The sequence below is a fragment of the Lepidochelys olivacea genome, assembly GCF_965140295.1.
Source record: "Lepidochelys olivacea isolate rLepOli2 genome assembly, chromosome: 17".
NCBI classification, from domain to species: Eukaryota; Metazoa; Chordata; order Testudines; family Cheloniidae; genus Lepidochelys; species Lepidochelys olivacea.
In genome coordinates, this window is record NC_140427.1 from 3710489 (window position 1) to 3738131 (window position 27643).

Here is a 27643-nt window from a genome sequence, read left to right on the forward strand (position 1 = left end):
AGCATCTGTTTTAACTGAAATATGGACCTGCATATTCATCTTGTTCATTAGCAGCATCGAGACTGACTCATATTGTCTTAATGAGAAATCTGCTTCCTATCCCAGAGCTCTAAGTCCACAGACTTTAATTAAAGTGATAGATTAATCCCCTGCCTCCTCATGACCAGTCTTTTCCATGTGGTGAGTAAAGAGCCATTGGTGTAACCAGGAAACACAGACAAAGTGTAGAACATAAGAATGGCCACACTGGCTCAGACCAAAGGTCCATCTAGCCCAGTATCCTGTCTTTTGACATTGGCCAATGCCAAGTCCCCCAGAGGGAATGAACAGAACAGGTAATCAAGTGATCCATTCCCTGTCGCTCATTCCCAGCTTCTGGCAAACAGAGGCTAGGGACACCATCCCTGCCCATCCTGGCTAATAGCCATTAATGGACCTATCCTCCATGAATTTATCTAGTTCTTTTTTGAACCCTGTTATTGTTATAGTCTTGGCCTTCACAACATCCTCTGGCAAGGAGTTCCACAGGTTGACTGTGTGCTGTGTGAAAAAATACTTCCTTTTGTTTGTTTTAAACCTGCTGCCTATTAATTTCACTTGGTGGCCCCTAGTTCTTGTGTTATGAATAGTTGAAGGTTATGATAAAACACCCTATTTTGTAGCACTTTGTTTTAATTTTGCTAGTTATATTGTTTGTGTGCATCAGCAGGTCTTCTTCCCTTTTTTGAATGATACCGCTAGGAGCCAATAATATTTCCCCTTAAAAAACTAGGTCTTTGCAGCTGCCACTTAGTAATCCTTGAATCCAGCTAAACCAGTTTCAGGGAGCTGGTAAAATCTGGAATATGGTTCATTACTATGCTTTATCAAGACAAGAATTTCCCTGATTAATAGACGCCTAGACTTTAAGGTCAAAGGGGACCATCATGATCATCTAGTCTGACCTCCTGCACATTGCAGGACACAGAACCTCACCACTCCACTCCTGTAATAAACCCCTAAACTGTGGCTGAGTTACTGAAGTCCTCAAATCATGATTTAAAGATTTCAAGTTACAGAGAATCCACCATTTACCCTAGTTTAAACCTGCAGGTGACCCGTGCCCTATGCTATAAAGGAAGGCAAACCTCCCCCAAGGTCTCTGCCAATCTGACCTGGGGGAAAATTCCTTCCTGCTCCAAATATGGCGATTAGATAGACCCTGAGCATGTGGGCAAGACCTACTAGTCAGATACCCGGGAAATAATTCTCTGGAGTAACTCAGTCCTCCCCATCACCAGTTGTGTTTGTTAAAGCTCCTAGCATATCTCTTGTCACTTCTGTCTTTTGCCACCTGATGAGAAAGGATATTCGGTGAGTAAAATTCATTCCTGTGTGCAGAGTTTACTCAACACTGAGGCACCATTTAAGCCTCAGATGTATGTAGGACCCATTGCACAGGGGTAAATTTCACCATTTTATTATTTATATGCTGCTGCAAGTATACTGATCACGCTATATGATACACCCAAACCAGGTCCCTGCCAAGTCTAATACAAACAAACCCAGTATTTAGGACAACAGCTGAAGCGTGGGAAGGTGCAGAGACCTGTAGGTGAGGCAAGAGCAGGACATTGTGAAGAGCAGAGCATCTTCACAAGAAAGGGAGATCAGAAGGGGAGGGGAGTTCCTTGATGCACAGGAAATGGGAGGGTGTTCTAAAAATGTGCATCCATGGGGTAGGAAGGGTCAGAGAAAGTCTGAAGCCAGGAATGGGAGATGGAGACAGAAGAAGTACTTAGCAAAAAGAGATGAAGAAAAGCCTAGGAAGCGAGAGGGGGCATGAGAGACATGGTCACAGCGCCTCCGGGGTGTTGTTTTTTTGGAAGTAAAAGGCAGTAATAGGGATAATTGAATTATGACTGAAAATCTAGCTAGTGCAGCTGAAGCACTTAACTTTCCTTCCTCATAGTTCTGAAAAGCTGGATGTGATTATCTTAGTGAACAGTCCAGCATAATGAGGTTTACTGGATGTTTCACTGTGCATTGTAATTCTCTTGTTTTGCTGAGACTGACTGCTGTGAGTCATGACAGCAATGTGCAGAGCAAGGATATGAGAGGAAATATGGCCCTGTGGTGGGGGCACTAGCCTGGGATTTGGGACCCATGTTCAATTCCCTGCTTTGCCGCAGGTTTCTCGGGCAAGTCACTTGATCTCTCTCTATTTGCCTGTGGTACAACCGTAATGGGGGCCATATAAGTTGCTTAGCTCTATAGATAGCATGTTGTACTCACTCTGAAGACTCCTGTTCTCTGCATGATGGGTAGATACCGGTAGGCTTGGACCTCACTGCAGTTCTCCATTGTTCAGATGTAGTAGGCCTGATTATGTACTTTTCCTATGCTGGTGAAAAATCTGGAGTGATTCTTTTGGACTGGAGCTACCCCAGTGTAAGTGGGATCAGAATCAGAATTCAAGCCACTTTGGCCAGCCCCCCCAGACTTATGCTGAATGCATCTCATCTGATCTGGAGAATCTATCCTGTTTACACTGGTGTAATAAAGATCAGAATTGGGCCCTAACCTGCCATTATTTTTTAATTTAGGCGCTTCAAAAATCATCCATTGTGAAATTGGCTTATACAATTTCTGACACTGTTGAAAAGCTTTGGTACGTGGTGCATTTTGGTATAAAACTGCAGTGTTTCATCTGTCCTCGAATTGCCTAGAGCCGTGGTTCCCAAACTTGTTCCACCGCTTGTGCAGGGAAAGCCCCTGGTGGGCCGGGCCGGTTTGTTTACCTGCCGTGTCCACAGGTTTGGCCAGTCGCGGCTCCCAGTGTCTGCGGTTCGCTGCTCCATGTTGCCCTTTTTTCTTATCTAGAAGTGCTGGATACATTTCAGTCTTTTTCCTGTTTGGAATCAGTAAGTGTTAGTCCTTCCTACATCAATTGATTCAGCAATTGTGAGCTCATCACACAGAGCTGACAAACAGCCACTACAGTTCCAGGAGGTTTTATTTTAAATGACTTTTCCTTTGGGTTATCTATGGAAATGTGGTATCTTGCATAACAATCTGCTAGGCAGAGGCCTGGCTGCAAGATCAATTAGGGACCAAGCTGTCTTATGTCCTTCAATATGTGAATATTTCCCATAGCAGACTCTATACTGGGGACAAGTGCCCAGGTTTGTTTTATTTTTGTTTTTTAAGTAGAGGATCCATTCGATTCTAAAGAAATTTTGCCGGAAACTTGCCTCCAGTGACTCCCTGAGCAAGACATAAATAGGATAAGTTGTAGGTCACACATTCCTGCAGGCAAGCTCAGATTCTGCCGTCTTCCTCTTGTTATGTTAATCCTCTTTCCCGTGTGTGTTGTCCCCTCACTTCCCCCCAACCCTCTCCAGCTGTACCAAACTGCTACTCTGTCTCTGGTTTCATTCACTCCTCTGGCTGCTCTAATTTTCCTTTATTGATACACTGAGAGTTTCTGTTTCCAGGATGTCTGAAATCTGGAGATGTATCTATGACTGAATGTGGACACTGGGGTGCTTGACTCTTCTCTTCTCCACTTGTTTAACTCCATTGACTTCAAAAGGAATTGCCCCAGATGTATTGTTGGGTAAGCCAGAACAGAATCAAACCCTGCTGTTTGAATATAAACTCAAACTCTGATGGTCAGTGGTAGATCAGGTGCTAAATGCTCACCTTTTCAGGAAATGCACATGTTCCTACAACCAAATACCTAGTTCGCTTATCAAGTCCAGCTCTGGGGAATCAGTGAAGAAGTAGTTCCTTCCAGTAGCACTATCCGAGGATCTGGCCCATTGTTAATTTATGCTTCAGCATTAATAAACAGGCATTTTATTTGTTCTGAATAAAATGTCGTAGGCTGTTCTGATGAATGTAATTCAATTTGCTGTGAATATTGCAGCATCCCTTTTCATACATGTTAAGGCCAGAAAGGGCCATTGTGATCATCTAGTCTGATCTCCTGCAGAACACAGGCCAGAGATTTCACCAGTGATTCCTGTATCGAGTCCAAAACTTCTGGCCGGGCTAGAGCATATCTTTTAGAAATGCTTTGTCTTTCTAGCCTATTCCTTGATGTAGATATCCTAGACAGAAGGACAGATTAATAAAACCAGCCTGCCTGAAGTAAGGAAATACTTCAAGTGTTCAAGCTGCACTTACATTAATTTTTCACAGCTGACTAAGGTAAGCATGTATTATTTCAATGAAACGCGGTGCATAAACAGATTAATAAAATGGTGTTTGGATTTTTTTAAATTGGTTTTCGAAGTTCATCAACTCTGATTGTAATCAAACTCTTCCTTGGACAGTATGTAGATCTTTATTATAACATCACTAATAGTCACTGCAAAGATGAACGATCTCAGAAAAGATCTCTACAAACTTTCACGTTAAGTGATGTGTACAGCTGAACCACAAAAATAACTGACTTTCCCAGGCTGAATGTATCTGTGAAAAGGAAATCTGGAAAGGAGTGTCCATTGCTAAATGTAATTTGAAAAAAACAAACTGGGATTCTTGTAAAGAGCTTTGATACACTCTCGGGAATAGCTGCTGCTGTTACTTCTGCTTCTAGGATAGTTCTTAATTATTATATTAGTCAAGTTCATGTTCTAGTGTACATCCTCAGAGTGTAGAACAATCCCGCAGACAACCGAAGTGGAGGGAAGATCTGTGATGTTGCTCCAAACGAATCACCTAAGAAGAGAGGACTTGTAGATCAGATAGTACTTATTGAGACGGGATTATTTTGCAGAAGGTGGCATTTTTTTGAGCTTTTGTAAGTCTTTGCATGTATATTTGAATAGCATACTTGTGCATTGTTTGTAAATTACCCCTTGGTATTTATCACTAGATGTGGTTCGATTGGAGTCTCTTGTAAGCAATATTTTCTTTTATCTGGTTGTTGTATAGGATTGAATTTTGATATACACTGGATTAGAAGAGCCCAAATTAGGTACATTTTATCCGGATAGCACATGAGAAATTTAAAGACAAAATATCTTTCCAGTGAATTTTGAAGTCTCTGTGGAAGATTTTACATCTTGCAAATTCAGACCTGTATGAGGCTGAGTAGTTTTCCTATCATTATTGCAGTTTCTACCAAGCGTTTTTAAAACTAAAGCTTTTGGAATGATGAAAATAGGGTGATGGCGTATTGATAAGGCAGTGAGAGAAAGGTCATTGGGCTGCTGCCTATACGGTACCTGTTCTGTGGAGAAATAAAGGTCTCCAGGTTCCAGTCTGGCATTTTTTGCCAGATGTGCATTCGCTTAAAGGAGACACCCCCCTCTTCCCTGAAAAAAACCCAACCCCAAACCAAAAACCCATGAATATTTTGTTTGCCAGTGTTTTTCATTCTTTAAACCCACTGTTGATTATTTCAGGGAACATTTTATAGTTCTTAAGTATTTTAATATCAAACTGTAAATGAAAAGGTGTTTTTTTTTGTTTTAGTTGTTTGTTTGTTTTTTGCATTATTTCTTGTTTGCAGAATCATTTAAGATATTAGGAAAATTTCTTTTCTATTTATTTCAGTTTATTTTTGTGAGGGACCCACAGAACTGGAAATTTAAGCAAAAATGTACCCCACAGCTAAATTATGGTAGATGTCATTTTAACAGTTTCTATTTTTGTTTTATGGTTGATGCTGTAAATGTATATTTATGAATATTTTAAGAATTTGTTCGATACATATTATGTATGGTTATTGAAAAGTCAAACCGACGACAACATTCTCATTCCATGTTTACTTCCATAGAAAATTGTACAGGTGCCATTGATTTAGAGGTTAATGAATCCTACTGAACTGAAGATCCTGGTACAACTTTACCTGTGGTCTTGCTAACTCGCCTCCATAAGCACGTATGAGGTCACTGGTCAGCTATTGCTTGTATACATAATAATTCTTAGCATGAAGGTCTGTTTATAGCTGAGGAGGGCACTTGCTGTTGCAGGATTTCAAAAACCCTTATTTTCAAAGCATTAGATTTTCCAGACAATTTGGGATTTCAGGAAATGTTTTGTAAGAGGACATTCCACACACTCTCAAATCTGGCTGGGTCAGAGTTCAAAAGGGGTACAGTGAAATGCTTTCTCTACTTCTGATCCTCCAGAGTATTTTATATCTAATAATGATATGAACAGTAGTTCCTACCTGCATGTCACGTTCACCTCGATGTATCAGTGTTTGCCTCATTTCCTCTTGATCACACTGCATGTACACATGGCTGTTTAAAACACTTTAATAAGAAAACAGTCTAGAAACAGTCTTAATTTTAGCATGACAAGGTGGATGAGGTAATATATTTTATTGGACCAATTTCTGTCCAATAAAAGATGTTACCTCACCCATCTTGTCTCTCTAATATCCTGGGACCATCACGGCAACAACAACCCTTCATTTTAGCATATCTGTTGTTATCGTAAATCAAACACGATCAAAGTGCTGGCCTTCCGAATATTACTCATCTAGAGTAACCTGTCCTTTTTTGCTTTCTTAGTATCTCTGAGGTGACTATCAGCTTCCAAGGTCCACCTGTCTAGTGGCTATCTTACTGGAACCGGTTCTCCAGTCTTTTACACCATTTAGACATCACTGTGACTCCACTGAAGTCAGTAGGTGGTAATTTCCCATGTTAGCCAAACATCTCTTTGCTACCATATGGCTGAGATGCAGCCCTCATGCACAAAGACATTGGTTGAGGCCCAGTTCACTGGCTAATAGATCAACATTTAGAGTAATATCCTTAACCTCTACCCACAAAGACTAATTACTACCCCTCTAGTTATGTGCTTTTAACAGGCCCATTCACAACAACTTAGCGTCTTCTTTCAGTCCTGTCCTCCAAATCTCTCTCAGCAACATCTGACATTTCAAACTTGCTGGACACCTGTTTCATTCATTTCTTTAGCACACCTTCTTTCTCCATTCCTTTCTCATTTGCTCTCCCTAGTGTCAGCTCCTTACTTTGTCCTGCTTCTCTTGATTGATGCTTATCCTGAAAATAACACAACTTTCCCTCTCCCCTTCTTGTGTCCCCTGACTCTCATCAGATGGGCAAAAGGAGAACAAGAGAGCTTGTTTGTGGTAGATGCCATGGACCTGATTCTGCTGTTACTTACCGACTGGTGCAACTCCTTTCATATAAATGTGTTACTCCCGATTTACCCTGGTCTGAGAGCAGAATGAGCCTTGTTGTTGCCAAACAAAGAAATTTACTTTGAGCTTTAATCATTCATGTGCAAAGAGGTGTGAGTTGTTTTCTCCTTGCCAGGGATCTATGATAATCTGAGGTGATGTAGTTTGCTCCTATGATCCTGTGTAAAATTTCACTCCTGGGAGAATTCTCCACCACTGTGCAGTGAAGAATTTTGCAGAAATTGAACACGCGTGCAGAATTTTCTATCCCCCACCAAAATGGACTGCAGTACTGCTAGCTGCCACTAGGGGCCACTGGACTCGGCAGAGCCCAGCTTGCACATAGAAGACACTGCTGGAGGGAGGAAGAGGGAGTTAGAGGGTTTCTGGCAGCGGCAGTTCCCTGCATGCCCTAAGGGAAGGAGAGGGCCGTGTGCAGGAAACTCTGTGCAAGCCTGGGACCAAGCATCAGGCTGTTTCTCCCTCTGGATCCCTGGGCTCGGGGTGGGGGATGGGGCTCTGTGGGGGGGAGGGGATGTGGCTACTTGGGCCGGGAGGGCCCCGCAGGTGGGCTCTGGGGAGGGGTTGTGGGTTTCTGGCCCCACAGCTGGGCTCTGAGGGGGGAGAAGGGGACAGAGAAAGAGGAGCTGGGTTGTCATAGGGGTTTCTTTAACACTCTACTCCCAGGGGAATTTTTGGGTGTGTCTGTATTGTTACAGGCATACTTGCTGACAGCTATTTTGAAATAAATTACCAAAATAATTGAAACTGGCGTGATTCTGCAGAAGTAGTAAAAATGATTTTCCATATCAGTTGGTTTATTAATCAGTGCTGCAGCCTCTTCTTTGCTGGATCATCCCAGAGGGAATGTTGCTGTGCACTGATTTCACATACTGAGGATATTTCCTTCAGGTTAGGAGCTATTCGAGTGAATAGTTACGTTGAAGCATGCGGAAGACTCAAGCTGCCTGCCTAACAAAATGCTAAAGGACAGGACAGTGTGAGCTATGAGTCAATTTCCAAACAGTTCAGTGCTTCACCTGGTGGGGAGTAGCCTGTTTGCTGAGGATGGCTTCATGGCTGGTGAAGACGAGATCCTTCGTGTTAGGTTTCTCCTCTTCATGTTCATAGTAAGATATTGTAAAAATTCTTTCATGAACAAAGTAAAAAATATATATAGATGAAGACATGAACAGTGAAACCTTATGCTTCAGGGCATCAGTGGATTGCTGCAGGGGCGAAGAGGAAAATTTCTCTTCACAGTACCAGATACTACCTTGTTAGTGAGGTTTTCATTTTAGATATTGGCGTCTTCCAAGACAGGATACCAGGACCATACCAGATCAATGTGCCTATGTAGCAATTTGTACCTTTCCATAAGCCTTACAAGAGCTACATGTGTCTTGGTTTCCTCTTCCTCCCCAGCATGCAAAAGGACCTGATATTGGCCCTACTCTCTTTCCCTCCTAGCATGTATATATTTTTATTTGCTCCTGGCTTTGTAACATTCTATAAGTCTGCCACACTATTTCCCAGTGTATGCCAGGTTCTGGCTAGTGGGGTGGGGGGAGAATCTCTGTTGTTGAATTTCCTTCAAGACCTTACTCTTGATTCTTTTACTGTAAGTCAGAGCTTTGCAAGCCAGAAGAGGCTTGGTCTGTCTGTGAAGCAGAATACTAAATCAGTGTTTATCACCAGAACGGTGGTGGTGGTTGAGCAATGTACCATCTGATAGCTGTTTGATGGGCTTGTATGAAACGAGTTGGAGGTGATGAGGTCAATGAATAGAACAGAAAAGATACAGCCCCAGCCTTAGTGAACAAGTGACCACATCACAAGAACCATGACCACAATTGGCACCAATTGACCCCCTTATTGATCATATCAGCAGACCGGCTGAATTCCTCTCTTAACCCAAAGCAGTGGTTGGTCTCTCCAGATCAGGAATGAGGCTGAGAGGAGCAGTGAGTAGAAAGTGTATATTGCTACTGTACCTTCCCAGGTAATACAGAATGGCAACCAGCACCTTCACTTAAAAGAAAAAGAAAGCAACTCCCTTTCTAACTGTTACTGGTGAAGAGTCCTAACCGAAGCCAGACTAAGCTCCCACATAGTTTATCAGGTGGCAGTATTAATGTCACTGGGTTCCCTGCAGCCTGCTGGCCATGTCATCCATCCTTGGAAAGATGAGGAAACTTGGCAGTTCTGATGTGGAGGACTCTGAAGTCACGGACGAGCACACAGATGGTGAGAATTCCTTTCTGGGAACCCCTGACAGCCTTCAGGGTAGCCAGAGCACCAAGGTACAGCAGCTGCCCAAAAGCAACATCTTTGCTAGACGAGGCCGCTTTGGGATGGGGGACAGCGATAAGAACATGGCGCCCATGGACTCCTTGTACCAGATGGACCACCTGGTTTCTGCTCCCGTCATCAAGTTTAATATCAATATGGAAAGGGCAAAAATACACAATCAGTTTGCCAAGTAAGTTCCTGATATATTGGATATATATTATGACAGGGGTTGGGCTGCATAACTCAGCATTTACCCATTGCACCAAAGTATTTGCTTTTACAGCAGATATTTCAGTATTTCCTACGCTTTAAAGAATGGGAAGTATCCCAAATACTATGGTACATTTAATGACTATTGCCCATCCTGGAGTTGTATCTCTGAATACAATCTACTCTCCAAATGAATCAATAGGAGTGAACTCAGTGCCTCCAGGAATCAAACCCTTTGGTGTCTTTCTCAAAATTAGTGGGCACCTTTGAAAATGTTGCCCTGAATCATTTACCCAAAGCTATACAGTGAATCCGTGGTAGAGCTGGGGTTAGAACTTGGGAGTTCTTAGCTCCCAGGAGCGTGATCAGATGTTAGACTTAGTTGCTTAACTGGATTTGAGTTCTTGTTCTTAACTTTTCACCAGTAAAAACATAATTTCACCAGTAAATCTGTTTGTCTAAACATTTATGATCTTATAGACTGTACAATTCATATATGTAATATTCACTAATGTGTGTGCCACTGAAAGCCAGTAATGGAAGTATAATTGGTGGTTTTTAAGAGACTTGCTTAATCCTTACGTTTCAGTAACTAAATTTATCTTTGTTAGGCTCCTATCTACCAATTCCATTGCAAGCTGCTCAGAAAAAGCTTTCAAGTTCTATGATCGCAGAAGGATCTTTGATGCTGTAGCCCAAGGTGACACAAGTGATCTGAATGACCTGCTGATCTATCTCCATGAGACCCGGAAGCATCTCACAGACAATGAGTTCAAAGGTACCCAGTAGTGTCAGATACATCCAAATGCCAATTCCCTCTTCCAGCAGCGCTGCTGAGGTTAAAAGATCAGCATGGTGTTAACTTAAATACATGGTAAGACATGGCAGGGAGTTCTGTGTCATGCAGGAGTTTCCCATAGACTGGGCAATTCTCTATAAAGATGCTGGAAATTTCAGAAAAGTTTGAGAGGTTATTTGTGAAACCCTAAATGTCCGTAGGTTCTTCCATCCATTCAGAAGATCCCAGATCCCTTGTTATTACTGCATGCCTAGGTGTCAGAGGGCAGGTTTGTAATGCCCCCTTTTATAGCTGTAACCCTTTGTGTTACAGAGCCGGAAACTGGGAAAACCTGCTTATTGAAAGCCATGCTGAATCTGCATGATGGGAAGAATGATACGATTCCCCTGCTTCTGGAAATTGCAGAGAAGACAGGCAATCTGAAAGAGTTAGTTAATGCAGAATATATTGACAACTACTACAAGGGTAAGAGAGGCAGCTGGAAGAATGTCTGGCCTTGCCTGAGCCTAAGTCTGTATAGAAAGACTGAAGATTGGTTACACAGGACCCCTGAGCCCTTTAGACGTTTCTCTGTATGTGACCAAGAATGAAGCTCTGGTTCTAGGAAAGCAGAACCACAAAGTGCCAGAGAGCCTGACGATTAGTCAGCACTTGTGTTCCTGAAATACCTGGATCACACCTGCTATTTATGCCAGTGACATGTTTGGTTAATGTGGTCTAATTTTCTTCCCTTTCTAGCTGCACGTTGCTGGAATAGGGTTGGGAGCACATTGGCAGGGGTGCAAGGAAGCCTGTGTTTGCTGCCTCTGTGGGCTCCATTCTGTTGATAAATAGAGCACTTCAGTCTCCAGTGATGTTCAGTTTGTCCCTTTTCACCAGCATTGCATTAACCTCTGAAGGAAGAGCCTGTAGTGTCTGGCAGCTGTTTCTCTGTGTTATGTGATGTGAGATTTTCATGGTCTGATGCGTGTTTCCCTAGGTCAGACTGCTCTCCACATTGCCATCGAGAGGAGGAATATGTACTTGGTGAAGCTCTTGGTCCAAAATGGAGCAGATGTTCATGCAAGAGCCCACGGAGAGTTCTTCAGAAAAATCAAAGGGAAACCGGGCTTTTATTTTGGTAGGGAAAACAAGGAGCATGATACATGATTTCAGTCACTGATCAAGTAACCAAGAGAGTTGTCCCAAATGTGAGCTGTTCAAATACTCCTGATTATGGGGGACTGGATGACCCACAAATAGCAAGGGGGCTAATCCAACCTTCCCTAGTATTTCCCTAATGGGGACTGGGATTACAAAGGAGCTAAGGCAGTTAGGCATGCATTTCCCATTGATATTCAGTGCAAGATGGGTACCTAACCTCATTTGTCTTCTGAACTACCTCTGTATCTCTTGATGGGTTGTATCATTATTAAAGGCACCTTCTAGCCCTGCACTCAATATTTCTATAGCCATCTGTTTTCAGTGGGAAGAGGATATTATAATCCAAGCACTTTTTTTTTCTGCCTAAAACTTAGTGTGTGAGGTCCCAACACAAGAAGTCTTTTTGTGTGTGTGTGTGTGGAAAACTCCCTTAAGACATTCAGTCCTTTTAACCAAAATACATAGGGACCATTCAGTGTGCATTTCTAATTCGAGAATTCTTTTTTTTTCAACTCTTCGTATGCTGGGTCCAGATAACCCCAGTCTATATTGATTAGCAAGGTATGAACATGTTCCCTAGTGAGTGACATTCATCCATGTTTAGAGGGCCTGCACAAGTTTTATGCAGTGCTTAAGTCGTATAGGGAAATACAATTTTTACAATGAGACTATGATTTGGTACAGTATTTGATGGAGAACTCTCACCCCTGTCTGGTCATGGTGGGAGGTGGAGACTTGTACATTCTCCTTCGCTTTTAGGCTCATAAAGGTGACTTTTGTACATATGGTGAGTTTTCTGACCAGTGGTTCATGTTGCTTGCCATTAGGTGAACTCCCTCTTTCCCTGGCTGCCTGCACCAACCAGCTAGGCATTGTGAAATTTCTCCTGGAGAATCCGTATCATCCAGCCAATATAGCTGGCCAGGACTCTATGGGCAATACAGTTCTGCACGCCCTTGTGGAGATTGCAGATAACACCAAAGATAACACCAAGTTTGTAACAAAGGTGTATAACAACATTTTGATCGTTGGTGCCAAAATTAACCCGATGCTGAAGCTGGAAGAGATCACTAACAAGAAGGGACTGACTCCTTTAACCCTGGCTGCAAAGAAAGGGAAGATAGGGGTAGGTGGACACATACCTGTTACCCTTTCAAATGACACACAGTATAATCAAAACATTTACACTGGGTCCATGTCATTACTTGCTGCCTGGGCCTCGCAGACCGAGATGGTGGAAAACTTTGCAGGACTTAACACTGGAGTTTAAAAAGCAAAGCTTTGGCATAGTCTAGATCATGTATCCAGAGGGAGTCATGTAGTACCACTACATGTATGTCAGCTTAGATGGAAACAGTAAAAGTGCCCTGGCTGCTATCTCAGGTGGAGTAGGAAGCGCATCTTTGATTGGCTGACATGGCCAATTCCAAAATATTTCCCATTCACCAAGACAGTGACCTCAAAGGGATATGAAACAGGTGCCTCTAGATGTCTGTTTTAGGTTTCAGAGGCCAAAGATAGTCCCAAATCCTAACTGGAAGAGATCAGAGACACTTCTTTGTGTTACTGCATTAGCCCATTTGCCACATTCATATTGCCCATTCTCCAGAACCCAATGAGATCACTGGCTTTTGGATAGTGCAAGCTGTGAGCTGTACAGTATCCCAATGGCTTGATATCAGTGCAGTTAAGCCAGGGAGGAATCTGACCTCCTGTGTTGTTGAGAAACTGAGTAACAAAAAATCTACCACAGCTGAAATGTTGGTCACATATTATTCTTTTATGATTAGATTTTCGCCTATATCCTTAGACGAGAGATCAAAGAGCCTGAGTGTAGGCATCTGTCTAGGAAGTTCACCGAATGGGCCTATGGACCCGTCCACTCATCTCTTTATGACCTGTCCTCCATAGACACATGTGAGAAAAACTCAGTGCTTGAGATCATTGCGTATAGCAGCAAAACACCAGTGAGTATGAAACCTCCTCTACACGTTCTTACTGGGTTCAGTGGTCAGCTGCGTTCTGTACAGTGCATGTCTCTGAAGGTTTGCATCCTTAGTTACAAGTAAATAGTGATCAGGAACAGTGCAGAGATGTAATTTTGTTCTTGGCACGAGTCTATGCATTGACATTCCTTTTGCCCACCTGACTGTGGAAGCTAATCCCAGGACTCTTTATTGCAAACATTCCCCTTCGGCTTGAAGCCAGCAGTACTGTTCACAGGAGTGTTTGCTCAGACAAGTAAGAGTACGGTCATGCCATACAGCAAGCCCCTGTGTTGTATGTCATTCCCTGGCACTCTTTTGGGTTCCTGAGAGAAACATTTTATAGTTAGAGCAGGGGACTGGGAGACAGGCCTCCTGGCTTCTGTTCTCAGCTCTGCTCCTAATTCACTGTGCAACCCTGGACAAATCATTCTACTTTAGTTTCCCTATCTGTGAAGCAGGAATAATGACACTTCCCTGCCTTCTGGGGATTGGAGAATGTGTTCGCTATGGTCAATGAGGTTTCATTTACTGTTTGCAAAGCCCTTTGGCAGGTGCTCTCTCATCTTATGTGTGTATTGGCTTCTTTGGGACTCGCATTTCTTCTCTTTCTCGTCCCCCTCGCAGAATCGCCATGAGATGCTGCTGGTGGAGCCCCTGAACAGGCTGCTGCAGGACAAGTGGGACCGATTCGTCAAACGCCTATTTTACTTCAACTTCTTTGTTTATGCCATGCACGTTATCATCCTCACCATTGCCGCCTATTTCAGACCTGTGGAGAAACATGGAAAGGTACTTCACTGGTCATGCTCATCAGTGTGACCACCCCAGAGATGAATTCCCAGGCATGCCTGCCATGTTCATGGTGCCAGAGCTTAAAAGGTTCTTCCTTCTTTTCTGAGTGAGGAAGAGAAAGGGCGTAGAGGAAGGATTCCTCCTCCAGCCCCTCCTTGGAGAACGGAGGAAGCAGTGCTTTTAGGGACCAATCCTAGGGGAAGCCAAGCACCTTCAACTGCTCAGCAGACAGGTCCTTTTCCATCTTCAGCTGTGCTGACCCTTTGCTCCTGTGTTATGCAGCCTCCCTTCAAATTTGAATACACCACTGAGGAGTGTTTTCGAGTCACCGGAGAGATCCTGAGTGTGCTGGGAGGTCTCTATTTCTTTTTCAGAGGGGTAAGAGCTTTGAAATGTCTCTTTAGAGCCATGTGGATAGGTGGGAGCCAAAAATAGGTGCCCCCTTTGATTTGGGCTACTTGCTATTCGAGTCCATCCCTCACTCGAAAGCTGCAGATAGTTTTCAATGGCATGGCCAGGAGCTGTCAGGTTTCTACTGAGCTACAAAGCTAAAAGAAAAGGAGTACTTGTGGCACCTTAGAGACTAACAAATTTAGTTAGTCTCAAAGGTGCCACAAGTGATCTTTTTCTTTTTGCAGCTACAGGCTGCAACACGGCTGCTACTCTGAAACCTACAAAGCTAAGGTGCAGTTGCCTGTCATGCTACTGTGTGAGAAGGAAGGCCCTACAAAGTCTAGGAGTGCCTGAGCACAGGAACTAGCCGAGACAAGGTTTAACGGGGTACTGAATATAGGCCAGGGCCTGCACCATTAAGGACTTTAGAGATCATCAGTGCTATTTTAAACACAAACTGTTACTGTGTGAGCTGTAGCTCACGAAAGCTCATACTCAAATAAATTGGTTAGTCTCTAAGGTGCCACAAGTCCTCCTTTTCTTTTTTCGAATACAGACTAACACGGCTGTTACTGTGTGGTGGCCAATGTAAAGAACGCACAGCAAATACAATGTGATCACAGTTGCTCAAACCAGTGTGCAAATGGGCTGCTGTCTTCCACCCAAGCTGCAAGCTCCAGAGTAGTGCTACACTGAGGGGATAACCCTAATTGAAGCTCATGCTTACTGGAATGTGTGTTTCTTTTGAGAGGTCCTTGTGGTGAGCTAACTTAGGGTGAGCTGTTTTTCTTTTCCCAGCTTGGCCCTGGCTCAGCAGACCTCCCGAGCACTTACAGGGGCAATGGTTGCAGTAGCATTTCCAACAAGTGTGATCCAGATAACAGTCAGCACTTAGATACAGAGTGATGGGTCCCCCGGGCAGATTCGCAGTGGAAATCTACTTGCCAGCCTGAAACTGACTTTTCTTCTCCTTTTTTTGCAGATACAGTATTTCCTGCAGAGGCGGCCCTCATTGAAGACTCTGCTAGCTGACAGTTACAGTGAGGTTCTTTTGTAAGCTTCTCAGCAACTTCTTTATTTGCCTTTGAATGTGGCATTTAGGAGCCTGAGGGACTCATGGCCTTGGCTTGAGCCAGGCAGCTCATGTACAGGCTTTGAAATAAGCACAGTGCTTTTCATCCCCCAGTTCTCCTAGCACTTTACACAGGTGGCGCCAGGTCATAACCCTCATTTACAGGTGGGGAACGTGAGGTGCTGAGAGGTTTACTGACTGGGTCCCGCAGCAGAGCCAGGAATAGATCCCAGGACTCTTGACTTGCAGTCCAATGCCCTGGGCACTGGGCCAAGCTGAAACCTCTCTTGTCCCCAATGGTACCTTCCGCTTTACTCTATTGGAGCCCTCTGCCTTCTCCAGTCGGAAGGCTGCTACACAGGGCAGCTTCCTGAACTGCTGCCAGTTCTGTGGTGAGAGAGAGGGAGTACCAGAGAGAGCAGCGCTCGAGGACAACACAGAGAATTGTGGCTTGTCTTGCTGACACCCTGCAAGGCAGAAGAACAGCAGTGGGGTTGGAGAAACAGGGATATGTGGGAAACTTGGGAGTTATCAAGGGGAGAGGAATTGAGGAGGGTGCAGAAAACAAGTGAAGCATGAAAGGAAAGAATCTTTCAAGGGATGGAGGTTGGCCTAGGAGGACATGCCTGTCCAGGTGGGTTCTAATGGGCTTTTGGGGAGTTCCTGAGCCCACTGCTTATGTCTTCATCCCTCCTTTCTTGCCTAACTGGGTGGATCTGCACTCTGCTTGGACCATGCTTGTCTTTCAGCTTTGTCCACTCGTTGTTACTGTTGAGTTCAGTGGTGCTGTACTTCTGTGGCCAGGAACTTTATGTGGCATCCATGGTGTTCTCCTTGGCACTGGGCTGGACTAACATGCTGTACTACACCCGAGGCTTCCAGCAGATGGGAATTTACTCTGTCATGATTGAGAAGGTCAGTCTAGGGAGCAGCTGGCAAGCACTGCTGAATTTTCACAGAGCCACCGACTCAACCTTATGGTTTAAACCAGGGAGAGCAGCTTTATTTTCACCGTGTGGGGGAGGGGGGGGAATCTACTAACTGTTCCAGTGAGTCTGAAAAGGCTCATGTCCGTTAACTCTCCTCTCCTCCATTATTTTCAGGCCTTCTCCACAAAGAAGTCTGACCTCTTCATGTGGTCTAGCCAAGCAGCCTATAGAGGGGGACAAAGAACCACACTGTCTTAGCTTGATTCACACATGAAAAGTTGAAAATATATTTGGCATTAAATATATTGCATATGCATGTAATAGGTTTTATGAATAATGCAAAGGAAATGTTCTCTATATTGAAAGCCAGTACTAGGAAATGCAGTCATGGTGTAAGGCAAGGGCAGTGAGTTCACACTGTATAGTTCCTTCTTGGAGCCAAATCAGGACCTTCCACCACTCTTGGTTGCAGTTTGTGTTAGAGTCCTATAAAATGTTCTGTTTCCATGTTGCAGATGATCCTGAGGGATTTATGTCGTTTCATGTTTGTCTACCTAGTATTTCTCTTGGGATTTTCCACAGGTAATGTCACCCTGGGAGTTATTTTTTCTTAGAGAATCAATGAGATTTAGCAAAAATTACCTTTTCAGTTAATTTAGAATTCCCTTTACCAACTAGAAACTAAGAAATCTACATCACGCTCCCGTACAAAATCTCTACCACATAAAAAAATAAAGAATACTATTACTTAGCATTTAAATGGGGCTTTTTACCCATAGATCTCAAAGTGGCTGGCCAAGCAGCATTATTCCCATTTCACAGATGGAGAAACTGAGACACCACATTTTCAAGTAATCTCTAATTTTGGATGCCTCCATGTTGGGTGCCCAACTTTAGAATCCTGGGGACTGATTTTTCAGAGCTTCTGACTCCCCACAACTCCACCTGCAGTCGATGGCCGTCAATATATTGTGTCTAATCAGATACATCTTTGCAAGTTTTTCATTGTTTGCAAAATGAGCATGATCTCTGAGTAACTTTTTCTTGTATACATGGCTCCTCCCATCTGCAACAGCTGTGGTGACTCTGATTGAAGATGACTATGAGGGACAAGAAAATAACAGCTCTCTCTGCACCCGATCAGTCCAGCTGAAGCGTGGCCGCATGTCATACAACAGTCTGTATTACACCTGCCTGGAGCTGTTCAAGTTCACCATTGGCATGGGAGATCTAGAGTTCACTGAGAACTACAGGTTTAAGTCTGTCTTTGTCATCCTGTTGGTCCTCTACATCATCCTCACCTACATTCTCCTGCTCAACATGCTGATTGCGCTGATGGGGGAAACTGTGAACAAAATCGCACAAGAGAGTAAGAGCATCTGGAAACTCCAGGTTTGTCGATCCCCCAAGGGTTCTGGTTTTATGTTGGAACTAGAAAGAGAACTTGGGGGATAAGCACTTTAAGGGGAATCTGGAGGGATTGGTATGTTTCTAAACTTGCAGATTTTCATGGCTTTCGATCTCCTGATTCCTTACCCATGAGCACAAGCCTGTATGACTGTCCTTGGCCCCTTTCCTCATCTGGTGTATGATGCACTGTTTAAGCAGATGTTCTCGATATACACTGAATATTTCACAGATGTTTGCAGTTTAAGAAAATAAATATTTTTATTATTAGACAATAACAAAGTCAAAAACCAGAAGGCATTTAGGCTCTTGACACTGGAAAACTATGATCAGAATATGAAAAGATAGAGATTATGCATTGGATGAAAGTAAGTGCCTTCTGCCAGGTTTGCAGACAATGTCATGTCAGCTTTTGTGTACTAAAAGAAACCCTGTAGTTCTAACTACATAACAGTAATCATCCATCGTTTTAAAAGACACACTTCTAGAGAAATTTCCTGTGTTTGTGGTTGGCGTGATCATTGCCCTAGGCTGACAATGCAGGTGAAAGTTCGGGGATTCTTGTTTTATAAAGAAAGGACTCAACATTTGTATAAATATAGTTAAATGCTAGCTGTTCCCCACTCCCCTTGCTTTTTTCAATTGGTAGAGAGCCATCACCATCTTGAATATTGAAAACAGCTACCTGAACTGCATGATAAGCTCATTCCGATCCGGGAAGCGAGTCTTAGTGGGAACCACGCCTGATGACAAGGACGATTACAGATGGTGTTTCAGGTAACCTGGTTTTATTTTAAATGGACAATCTTTTACAGAAACATATCTACAGGCTGGGACGGCTCAATAACTGGTAATGGGATGCAGAGCTCTTAAACTTAGGATGACCAAAAATTACACTAAGTGATAGCTGTTCAGTGGCCTGAGTGAAATAGGTTCTTAGTCCAATTCGCAATAGACTTGGTCCAGCCTGCTGGGTCTGAGAAGGGCCAGAATGCCAAGCAGACCTTCTATGTTAAAATAGCAGCATTGTGTCCTCTCATTGCTGTCAGACTCAAAGCAGCATCATAATTCAACGGATAATGAACAGATACTGCAACTGAGCCTTTTTCTTTCGATATCTGATTCTACGTTGCTTTACTTCTTGGGCCACTGTGACGCAAACTGCTCAGTGGGGAGAATCCTAGTGGAGTGCAGAGATTGAGTATCTGACCTATGCAACAGGGACGTCTATGGCATTCCCTGCCAAACCGTGAAGCGTTGGCAGAACTGTTACACAGCAGGCCTGCGATAGCCGGAACTCTTCCTTGTGTGGTGATTGGTTAGTGGATCTGCATACTCATGGATTCACCAGCCCACAGCCAACCCTCTGCCCTGGGACACAAGGACAGAGTGTGACCATGGAATCCATTGGTGTTTCTCTGCATAGTATGATATAAATTTAATTGAGTCAGGCTGGTTTCTCCTCAGGTGAACGTTACAGAATTCTTTGTGGACAGTTGCCTCGGTCCTCAGGCTGAGAGTGGCCTTTTGCAAATATCCAGTAGATGGAGAATTTTATTTGGTATATTAGGGACTTTAATACAGAATATTAAACCCACAGGAGCTTTAATCAGCCACAAGGATTAGGCCAGCACCATTCTACAACACTTTACTTCACAAAAATTCCAGGATTATTGCTGTGTACCTTGAGTACTTCAAGAGTAGTAATTACTATTCTACAAGAATTATCTATGAGTAATTTGTCCACACAGAGAACTGGTTGCGTGACAAAGTTATACTGTGCATGAGGTCCTTGAGACTCTCGATCCCTTTTTGGAGAATAAATTAGATCCCCTTCAACATGACATCACTCTTTTTCTCTCTCCAGAGTCGATGAGGTGAACTGGTCCACGTGGAACACTAATCTGGGCATAATCAACGAGGAGCCCGGATACAGCGTGGGCTTGAAGCGAAACTCAAGTTTTTCTTTTAAGTCTAGCAGAGGTGAGGAATCCATGCATGGAAACACTCTGGTTCTTCCCATATTCTGACAATAGTAGACTATACATTTGGTTATAAAGGCAGCGTAATGTAGTGCAAGTTTATACATCTCTTAGTGAGACTTCCAATAGCTACATGAACTGCTGTTAAATGAACACAGTGGGCAAAAGGATTAAAATGAGCTAACCCTGTATTCATTTTGCAGTTTTATTTTTTGGAATTCTCTAGCTCCCTCAAATTCCTCACTCTGGATGTTTTTGGATGGTGTGTAATGAGTGGCACACCTTGGTGAGCTGGGTAGAGATGGCAGCAGTGTATCATAGGAGCCACTCTCTGATGCCCCAACCCCACAGTTCAGTAGCTCACTAGCCAGCGCAGAAGAACCCCAGTTCATAGATCAGTGGATGCACTTGTCACCTTAAAAGAATGGAAAACTGACAGAAGAATAAAACTCTTAAAAGAATAAAATCTTCACTTGTGCTTTATATTTATATCAGCTTTCCTCTGTTTTGGAAACCAGGAATATTCTAGTCTGTTTCTATAGGAAAAAAACATTAATAGCCACTTTGCTTATAAGTTTCAGGGAAAAACTGGAAGACCTTGGTTCCACTTTTGAGAGATGGGAGCAGGCGAGAGGAGGCACAGAAACAGCCAGAAGAAGCCAAGTTAAAACCCATTTTGGAACATGATTATGAGCCTGAAGACTCTGGGGCAAGGAAGTCTGTGTAGTTTTTTTGTTTGTTGTTGAATATAATTGTTCTTAAGACGAAAGTTAATTATAATTGTTTTTAAGTGTATTGTCTGTGTTCACAGACCATGGACTTGGAGCCCTTTATGAGAATAGGGCATTACTGCAAAAGGACTGAGGAAGTTACTGTATGTAATAACTCGTTAAACATGCTAAGTAAACAGCTTGTTAGTTAAGACCATGTTTCCATAGTTATTTCCAACATAAGTCTGCCAAAAATTGGTCGTGTCTCCATTACTGGTTAGGTATTTATCTCCAGATCAACCACACTAGAAGGCTCTCTCTTGAGCTTTGTACATCACACATGCTGGTTAAAAGCAGGAAATAAACTTGAGTATTTTTGCCCACAAGGAGTTTTCCTCACCTTCCAGTGCAAAAACTACAGATGGCCTAGACCTTGAGGTTTCCTACCTGGCCCAAACAAGAGACATAAAAGTCTCTATTGGATTTCACTGCTTGCTCCCCATCTCCACATCCTAACTGACCCTTGGGAGGCTCCTCAACTGCTTGGTGGAATGCTCTATAGCAGTCTTCTGCCTGTGGGACTTCTCTGGGATAGAAAGAATGTCACAGCTTCTAACACGGGTACTCAGGCTGCAGTGAGTTCGATTTAAGTTTTCAGTCATCACACAGTTTGTAGCACTGATACAGAAATATGGTTTTATTGAATAGGTTTTAACTTAATCTTTACCATACCCCAAAATTACAGCAATCACTGTTGTTTTGGTTATTGGACAGAATCTATTATCAACTCCCTGAGAAACAGTCCCCAAAAGCTAACACATATTATGCCAGTACAGGTATGCAATATCGGCGGGTATGATTTGTAGAGCCCTGCATGGATACAAAATATATATCCGCGGATATAAATCAGTTGCTGCGCAGTGCCCTGCACTGGCAGCTCCTCCAGCATGGCCACTGGGGTGGGCACCTGTGGGCAAGGAGCCCCATGGGCAGGGCTGGGAACAGTACAGCCATGCAGGAGAAGCTACCAGTGTGGGGCATTGGCTCCTGAGAGTGGATAAGCTTTCGTGAGCTACAGCTCACTTCATCGGATGCATACTGTGGAAAATACAGAAGATGTTCTTATACATACAAACCATGAAAAAATGGGTGTTTACCACTACAAAAGGTTTTCTCTCCCCCCACCCCATTCTCCTGCTGGTAATAGCTTATCTAAAGTGATCACTCTCCTTACAATGTGTATGATAATCAAGTTGGGCCATTTCCAGCACAAATCCAGGATGGCCCAACTTGATTATCATACACATTGTAAGGAGAGTGATCACTTTAGATAAGCTATTACCAGCAGGAGAATGGGGTGGGGGGAGAGAAAACCTTTTGTAGTGGTAAACACCCATTTTTTCATGGTTTGTATGTATAAGAACATCTTCTGTATTTTCCACAGTATGCATCCGATGAAGTGAGCTGTAGCTCACGAAAGCTTATGCTCAAATAAATTGGTTAGTCTCTAAGGTGCCACAAGTACTCCTTTTCTTTTTACGAATAAAGACTAACACGGCTGCCACTCTGAAACCTGTCATTAGTGTGTATGTTTCTAATATAGCAAAACTTGTATGTCTTGTGATCTGTATTCTTTTCTGCCTTTGTCAGAGTGATCTCATGGTCTTGGATTGTATCATATTCCAGTGGCTAGTAGTGTGATCATACTTACATTCTTATCCATCAAGTAAATGGCTACTATAAAAATGTAAATTTGCCCCACAGGAAGCCAGAGGTTTCCACCTTCTGCCTCATGGAGAGACTGCTGCAAAATAGGTACAGTGGTGTTGGGAGCTGCCATCTGCTGAAAGAAACCGGGAAGGAAACAAGAGAAAAAAGTTAGACTGTGAGAGAATACTGTGATTCACAGTCCTTTGTCAAGGGGTGACTGATGAATATAAGAGAGGAAAGCACTGACAAAGAGCAAGTAGGGTGTCAAAGGTAGATTAAATCTCTTTTTATTTCTCTAGTCAAGGATCAGTTAAGTAAATGGTCTCATATGCTCAGGGTTTTTATTCAGAGACTGATGGTAAAAGCTAAAACTAAAAAAAAAAAAAAAAAAGCACTTTCATCCAGGTTGCCTTTATAAACCAAGGCTCTAGGTTTTCTATAGTTGCACTTTGTCATTTTTAGCTAATTACAGTGTAATGGGTGTTTCTGTATTGAGAATGTTCTCTATCCTGGTTACAAACAGTGGACAACTCAGAGGGGCAGTATAAAATCTTCATCAGTGCTCTGAATCTTATGGGCCCGCAATATCAGACAAGGAAGTTATATGTGAGGCCACAACTGTGGGTTGGGGAAAAAGGGACTTCTAACTAGAGAAATACCCCTTTAGGCAACACTAACAAGATTTGTTTAGTTCACAGTGTTGGGAGCTACTATAGCTTGTGGTGTCTTTATTTCCCATTCATTTCAGTGATCTCTTTCTGTCTTTTTTGTTGCTAGAGGCCCCAGAGATCAGAAAACTGTCTCTCCTTATCACTGTCTTATCAAGTGAAAGAGTAAATGGTAAAGGAACAAGCCCAGGAGCATATAAGTTTATATTCGCTCTATTAATGTGAGTCAGCATTTCCTCCTTATAGAGTACTCTGGTCCTCTTCTTACTCTCTGCAGCTTCCTCTGACATCTGAAACTAAGATGAGGTTTGAAGGTGTGATCTAAAACTCACTGAACTCATTGGAAAGACTCTCAGTGACTTGAAGGGGCTTTAGATCAGGTCTTTTAGGCGGTGTTAGTTAAGCCTTCTCATCTCTCATAGTGCTCACTGACACACCATGCCTGTATTCTGAGACTCCTCCCAAACCCACAGTGCAATACCAGCCATGGCCTCATGGCCAGTATTTTGCATTGCTGAGTATTATCTCTCATGAACATAAGATGGCCACACTGGATCAGACCAAGGGTCCATCTACACCAGTATCCTATCTTCTGACAGTTGCCGGTGCCAGATGCTTCCAAGGGAATGAACAGAACAGCCCCTGGGGGATGGGGACATAGCCAGGGGTTGCTCTTGGGCACCTCCCACCCACCCAGGGCAGGTGGAGGGACCAGGGCTCCCCACAACAGCCTAGGCTCCCTGGGTTGCTCTTACCACTGCTCAGCTCTGGCTTCCGGCCTGGCTGGGGGAGGTGCCACCGAGAGGGGCAGGGCCTCATGATCCCCCAACTTCTACCAACGTTCTGGCACTCCTGTTCCCAGCATCTGCCAATTAGAGGCTTAGGGAAACCCAGAGCATAGAGTTGTATCCCTGGCTATCTTGGCTACTGGCCATTTTTTAACCCATCCTCCATGAACTTATCTAATTATTTTTTTGAACCCAGTTATACTTTTGGCCTTCGCAACATCTCCTTTCAATGAGTTCCACAGGCTGACTGTGTGTTGTGTGAAGAAGTACTTCCTTTTGTTTGTTTTAAAGCTGCTGCCTATTCATTTAGTCAGGTGACCCCGGTTCGTGTGTTATGTGAAGGGGTGAATTACACTTCCTTACTCCGCGCTATTCATAATTCGATAGACCTCTACCATATGCCCCCTTAGTCGTCTCTTTCCCAAGCTGAATAGTCCCAGTCTTTTTAACCTCTCAGATGGAAGCTGTTCCATACCCTTAATAATTTTTGTTGTCCTTCTCTGTACTGTTTCTAATATATCTTTTTTGAGATGGGGGATGCACTGACACTGTCAAAAAAACAACATCTGTATAAGGAAGCTAGTCTATGTTCATACTTTTCAAATCTATTATACTTTTTCAGATACACATATTTTATCTGAAGGGCCAAAATCCATATGATGTTTATGTAACAACCTGATATAGACCATGTTAGCTATTTTTACAGGCCCAAAGTCCAGAGTTTGGTCAAGAGGCCAGAGGCCTAGCAAATAGTGAACAATATTAGCTAAGAGAGCAGAACAAACAAAAGACAACCTTGCTTTTTGCTAAGATAAGCTTGGTCAGCGAAATGCCAGGTGGGGAGTCATAACTGGTGTCTTTATTTGAAGTTGAAAACAGACCAAAGGAATGAAAGGGGCCCTGTTCCTGCTGTAGGAAGAGATACCTTCCCACACATCAACCTTGAGTTTATGGAAGAGGTTCAAACATGTCAGTATGAGATATGACATCCTCCCTCTCACAGATGCACATCCCTCCTCCCAAGCCATTATCAGTGCCTGCCTTAGAAACACAAATGAGCAACTGAAAAACAATCTCTATTGCCATGTAATTTTCATTTGTCTCTTTGCTTTAACCCCCAGGTATGTACCTGTGGACAATCAAAGGAGCTACTTCATTCCGATGGACCTCTAACTGAATTCAACATATATATTTTATACTAATATACATTTTATATATTGTTTGAAGTACTAATTGTATGTTATGTGTTAACTTGAAACCATGGGCAGAGACCTCATGTAATCTTTGACTATTGGCTACTGTACTTGTCTTGCTGCTAGACCTATCCAGGGGTTTGGGACTACCTACTGTGAGGGGGCTTATTCCTTCACCCACTTACTTCCCTGGTCCTTCTCGCATGAACAGAGAAGAAACAATTCAATGTTTATTAGGGTGAACTTCCAGCAAGCATGATTCTAGTTTCCTTCCTTAGCATCCCCCTTCCCAGCTTTGACACCACAGAGCCTTACCTGTGTCCCTGTTCCCATCCCCCCCCCTTAGCAAAACATGATTCCAATTCCCCACCCCATCCCCTGTTCCCATTTCCCCCCCACCCACTCATGTCCTGATTGACTGCAGACTATATAGTAAAACTTGAGTTCTGCTTAGCTATACCTTAACCAATCATTTTACTGAAATTTAACTAACCAATCCTAACATATTGTAACATGATTATTTAACCAATTATATCCTACCACCTTAATTAGTTTACACCCAGCAAAATTAATTATATAGCAGACAGGAACAATCACAGAACCAGACAGAGATTATGCAGACAAACAATAGGGAAGCGGGGACTACAGTGATAGAACAACAAAGAAATGAGGATTTCACATCCCAGCTGTTGATAAGTGAGTTCTTGCCAGACAGGATGCTATCAAACTAAGTTTCCTTTTACATCTTCTAGGCACTTCCCTTTCTCTGGAGGCGATAGGCATTATCAGGACAGGATTGTATTCCTAACAGCCCAATAGCACCTTATTTCAATGTGACTAATTTGCAATGTGAGGATCTGACCATTCACTTCCCAGCTTATGGCTGCCTCTGCTGCTTAGCCAAAGGCCTTAGCCTAAGAACAAGGCCTCAGACTGTCACAGTAAGAGAAAGCTCTTACACTGGCAGACAGTGATTTTGATTCTTTCTTTTATACCTCTATAACTAGCCAAGTGATAAGAATACACCTAAATTCTTAGTGTATAGGCCTTTACAGACAGGCTTGAATATCTATATCCTAACACCTACCCCGTCATTTCCCTCCACCCATGGAAAATCCATATAATTCACTGTAATCAATTGATTAGCAGTGTCTCTGAGCCTAATAAGCAAGGTGACACTCCACCAGCACTGTGCGTAATACAACCTACGTGCTTGATTCTACACAGTGTCCATTTTGGTCCTTTGTTATCATATACTTTATATGCTTTTAAAATGTGAATTAATGTTTCAATTTCAATTCAGATTTCCAAACAATCACTAAATTGGCAACACTGCATGTAACTAGTTCACAAAAATGAGGTGTGGGGGGGTGTTGGGGAAATCCCTGGAAGGGACCTCGACAGCACAGTACTCCTGCATGTATTTCAACTCTGGGGGTTCCCCACAATAGACCTTTTTACAACTGCACAAAATACCAAACACCTTCATTTTTGTTTCAGTGCAGGTCTCTGTGTGCAGTCGTTAGGCGATGCATTCCTCCTCTAGTGAAATGCTCCCCTTCTCTATGCCTTCCTTCCTATTCCTCTCTTGAACTGAGTGATCCACAAGATCAGGCTGGATGGGCCACAGTAATTCTACTAGCATGGTCTTGCCAAAACATGGTATCCTTACCCCCTCAGCATGACTGTGCATCCATGAATCGCACTCCCACTTCTGTCTCATCCACTGTCCCAGGACTCAGGCTGTGTCCTGCATCCACAGAAACTCCATCTCAGAGCATGGCTCCTTCATGGCTCACGGAACCTGAGCTGACCTGTTCAGAAGAGATACAAAATATACTGTTACACAGTTGAACAGAAATGAACTGTCACCCATACACCCTGAAAGGGAGACAAATTAAGGCCTGGTGCCAACTAAAATGGATGACTTCCATCCCAGGGACATTACCCTCTGTACTGCGTTACCTATTGGAACTCAAATGGTCAGACCTATCCATGAGCTCAATAAAAGTGCATCTACCTGCCATCACAACATTCCACCCCAAGGTGGATTACCATCCCATCTTTACCCATCTACTGACCAAATGTTTCCTCAGAGGACTCAATAATGCCTACCCTAACCTATGTTAGCCTACTACACCATGGGACCTGAACCTGGTCCTTCGGATCCTCACCTCTTCCCCATTTGAACCCATGACGACATAATCACTGCTACACTGTTCTATGAAAGTAGCATTCCTTGTGGCAATGACATCTGTCAGACGTATGGGAGAACTGGGGGCTTTCATGGCAGAACCCCCGTACATGGTCTTCTTTAAGGATAAAGCCTCCCTCAGACCACACTCCTAAATCCCACACAGATAGAACACATTACACACTTCATAATCTTGATGTTCGGAGGGCACTGGCTTCTTACA

At 43.2% G+C, this 27643-nt stretch overlaps 1 protein-coding gene across 1 annotated transcript; it reads left to right on the forward strand.

The window, feature by feature from the left end:
* The first annotated feature begins 1288 nt into the window (after positions 1-1288).
* Positions 1289-21079, forward strand: LOC311532369 (transient receptor potential cation channel subfamily V member 1-like). The gene is made up of 16 exons (XM_084650763.1): positions 1289-1353; positions 9306-9632; positions 10264-10430; positions 10764-10916; positions 11431-11571; positions 12422-12720; positions 13385-13561; positions 14207-14371; positions 14657-14752; positions 15750-15820; positions 16589-16754; positions 17284-17350; positions 17844-18160; positions 18825-18952; positions 20043-20158; positions 20733-21079. Exons 1-16 carry the CDS (start codon positions 1337-1339, stop codon positions 20882-20884), a joined length of 2559 nt encoding a protein of 852 aa, XP_084506889.1. The 5' UTR covers positions 1289-1336; the 3' UTR covers positions 20885-21079.
* The last annotated feature ends 6564 nt before the right edge of the window (positions 21080-27643 follow it).

Excerpts from the sequence above, each read along its gene's own strand:
- LOC311532369 (XM_084650763.1), top strand. Across the intron at positions 10,917-11,430 it reads TATTGACAACTACTACAAGG|GTCAGACTGCTCTCCACATT; the intron begins GTAAGAGAGGCA and ends GTGTTTCCCTAG. Across the intron at positions 20,159-20,732 it reads TTCTTTTAAGTCTAGCAGAG|TTTCAGGGAAAAACTGGAAG; the intron begins GTGAGGAATCCA and ends TTTGCTTATAAG.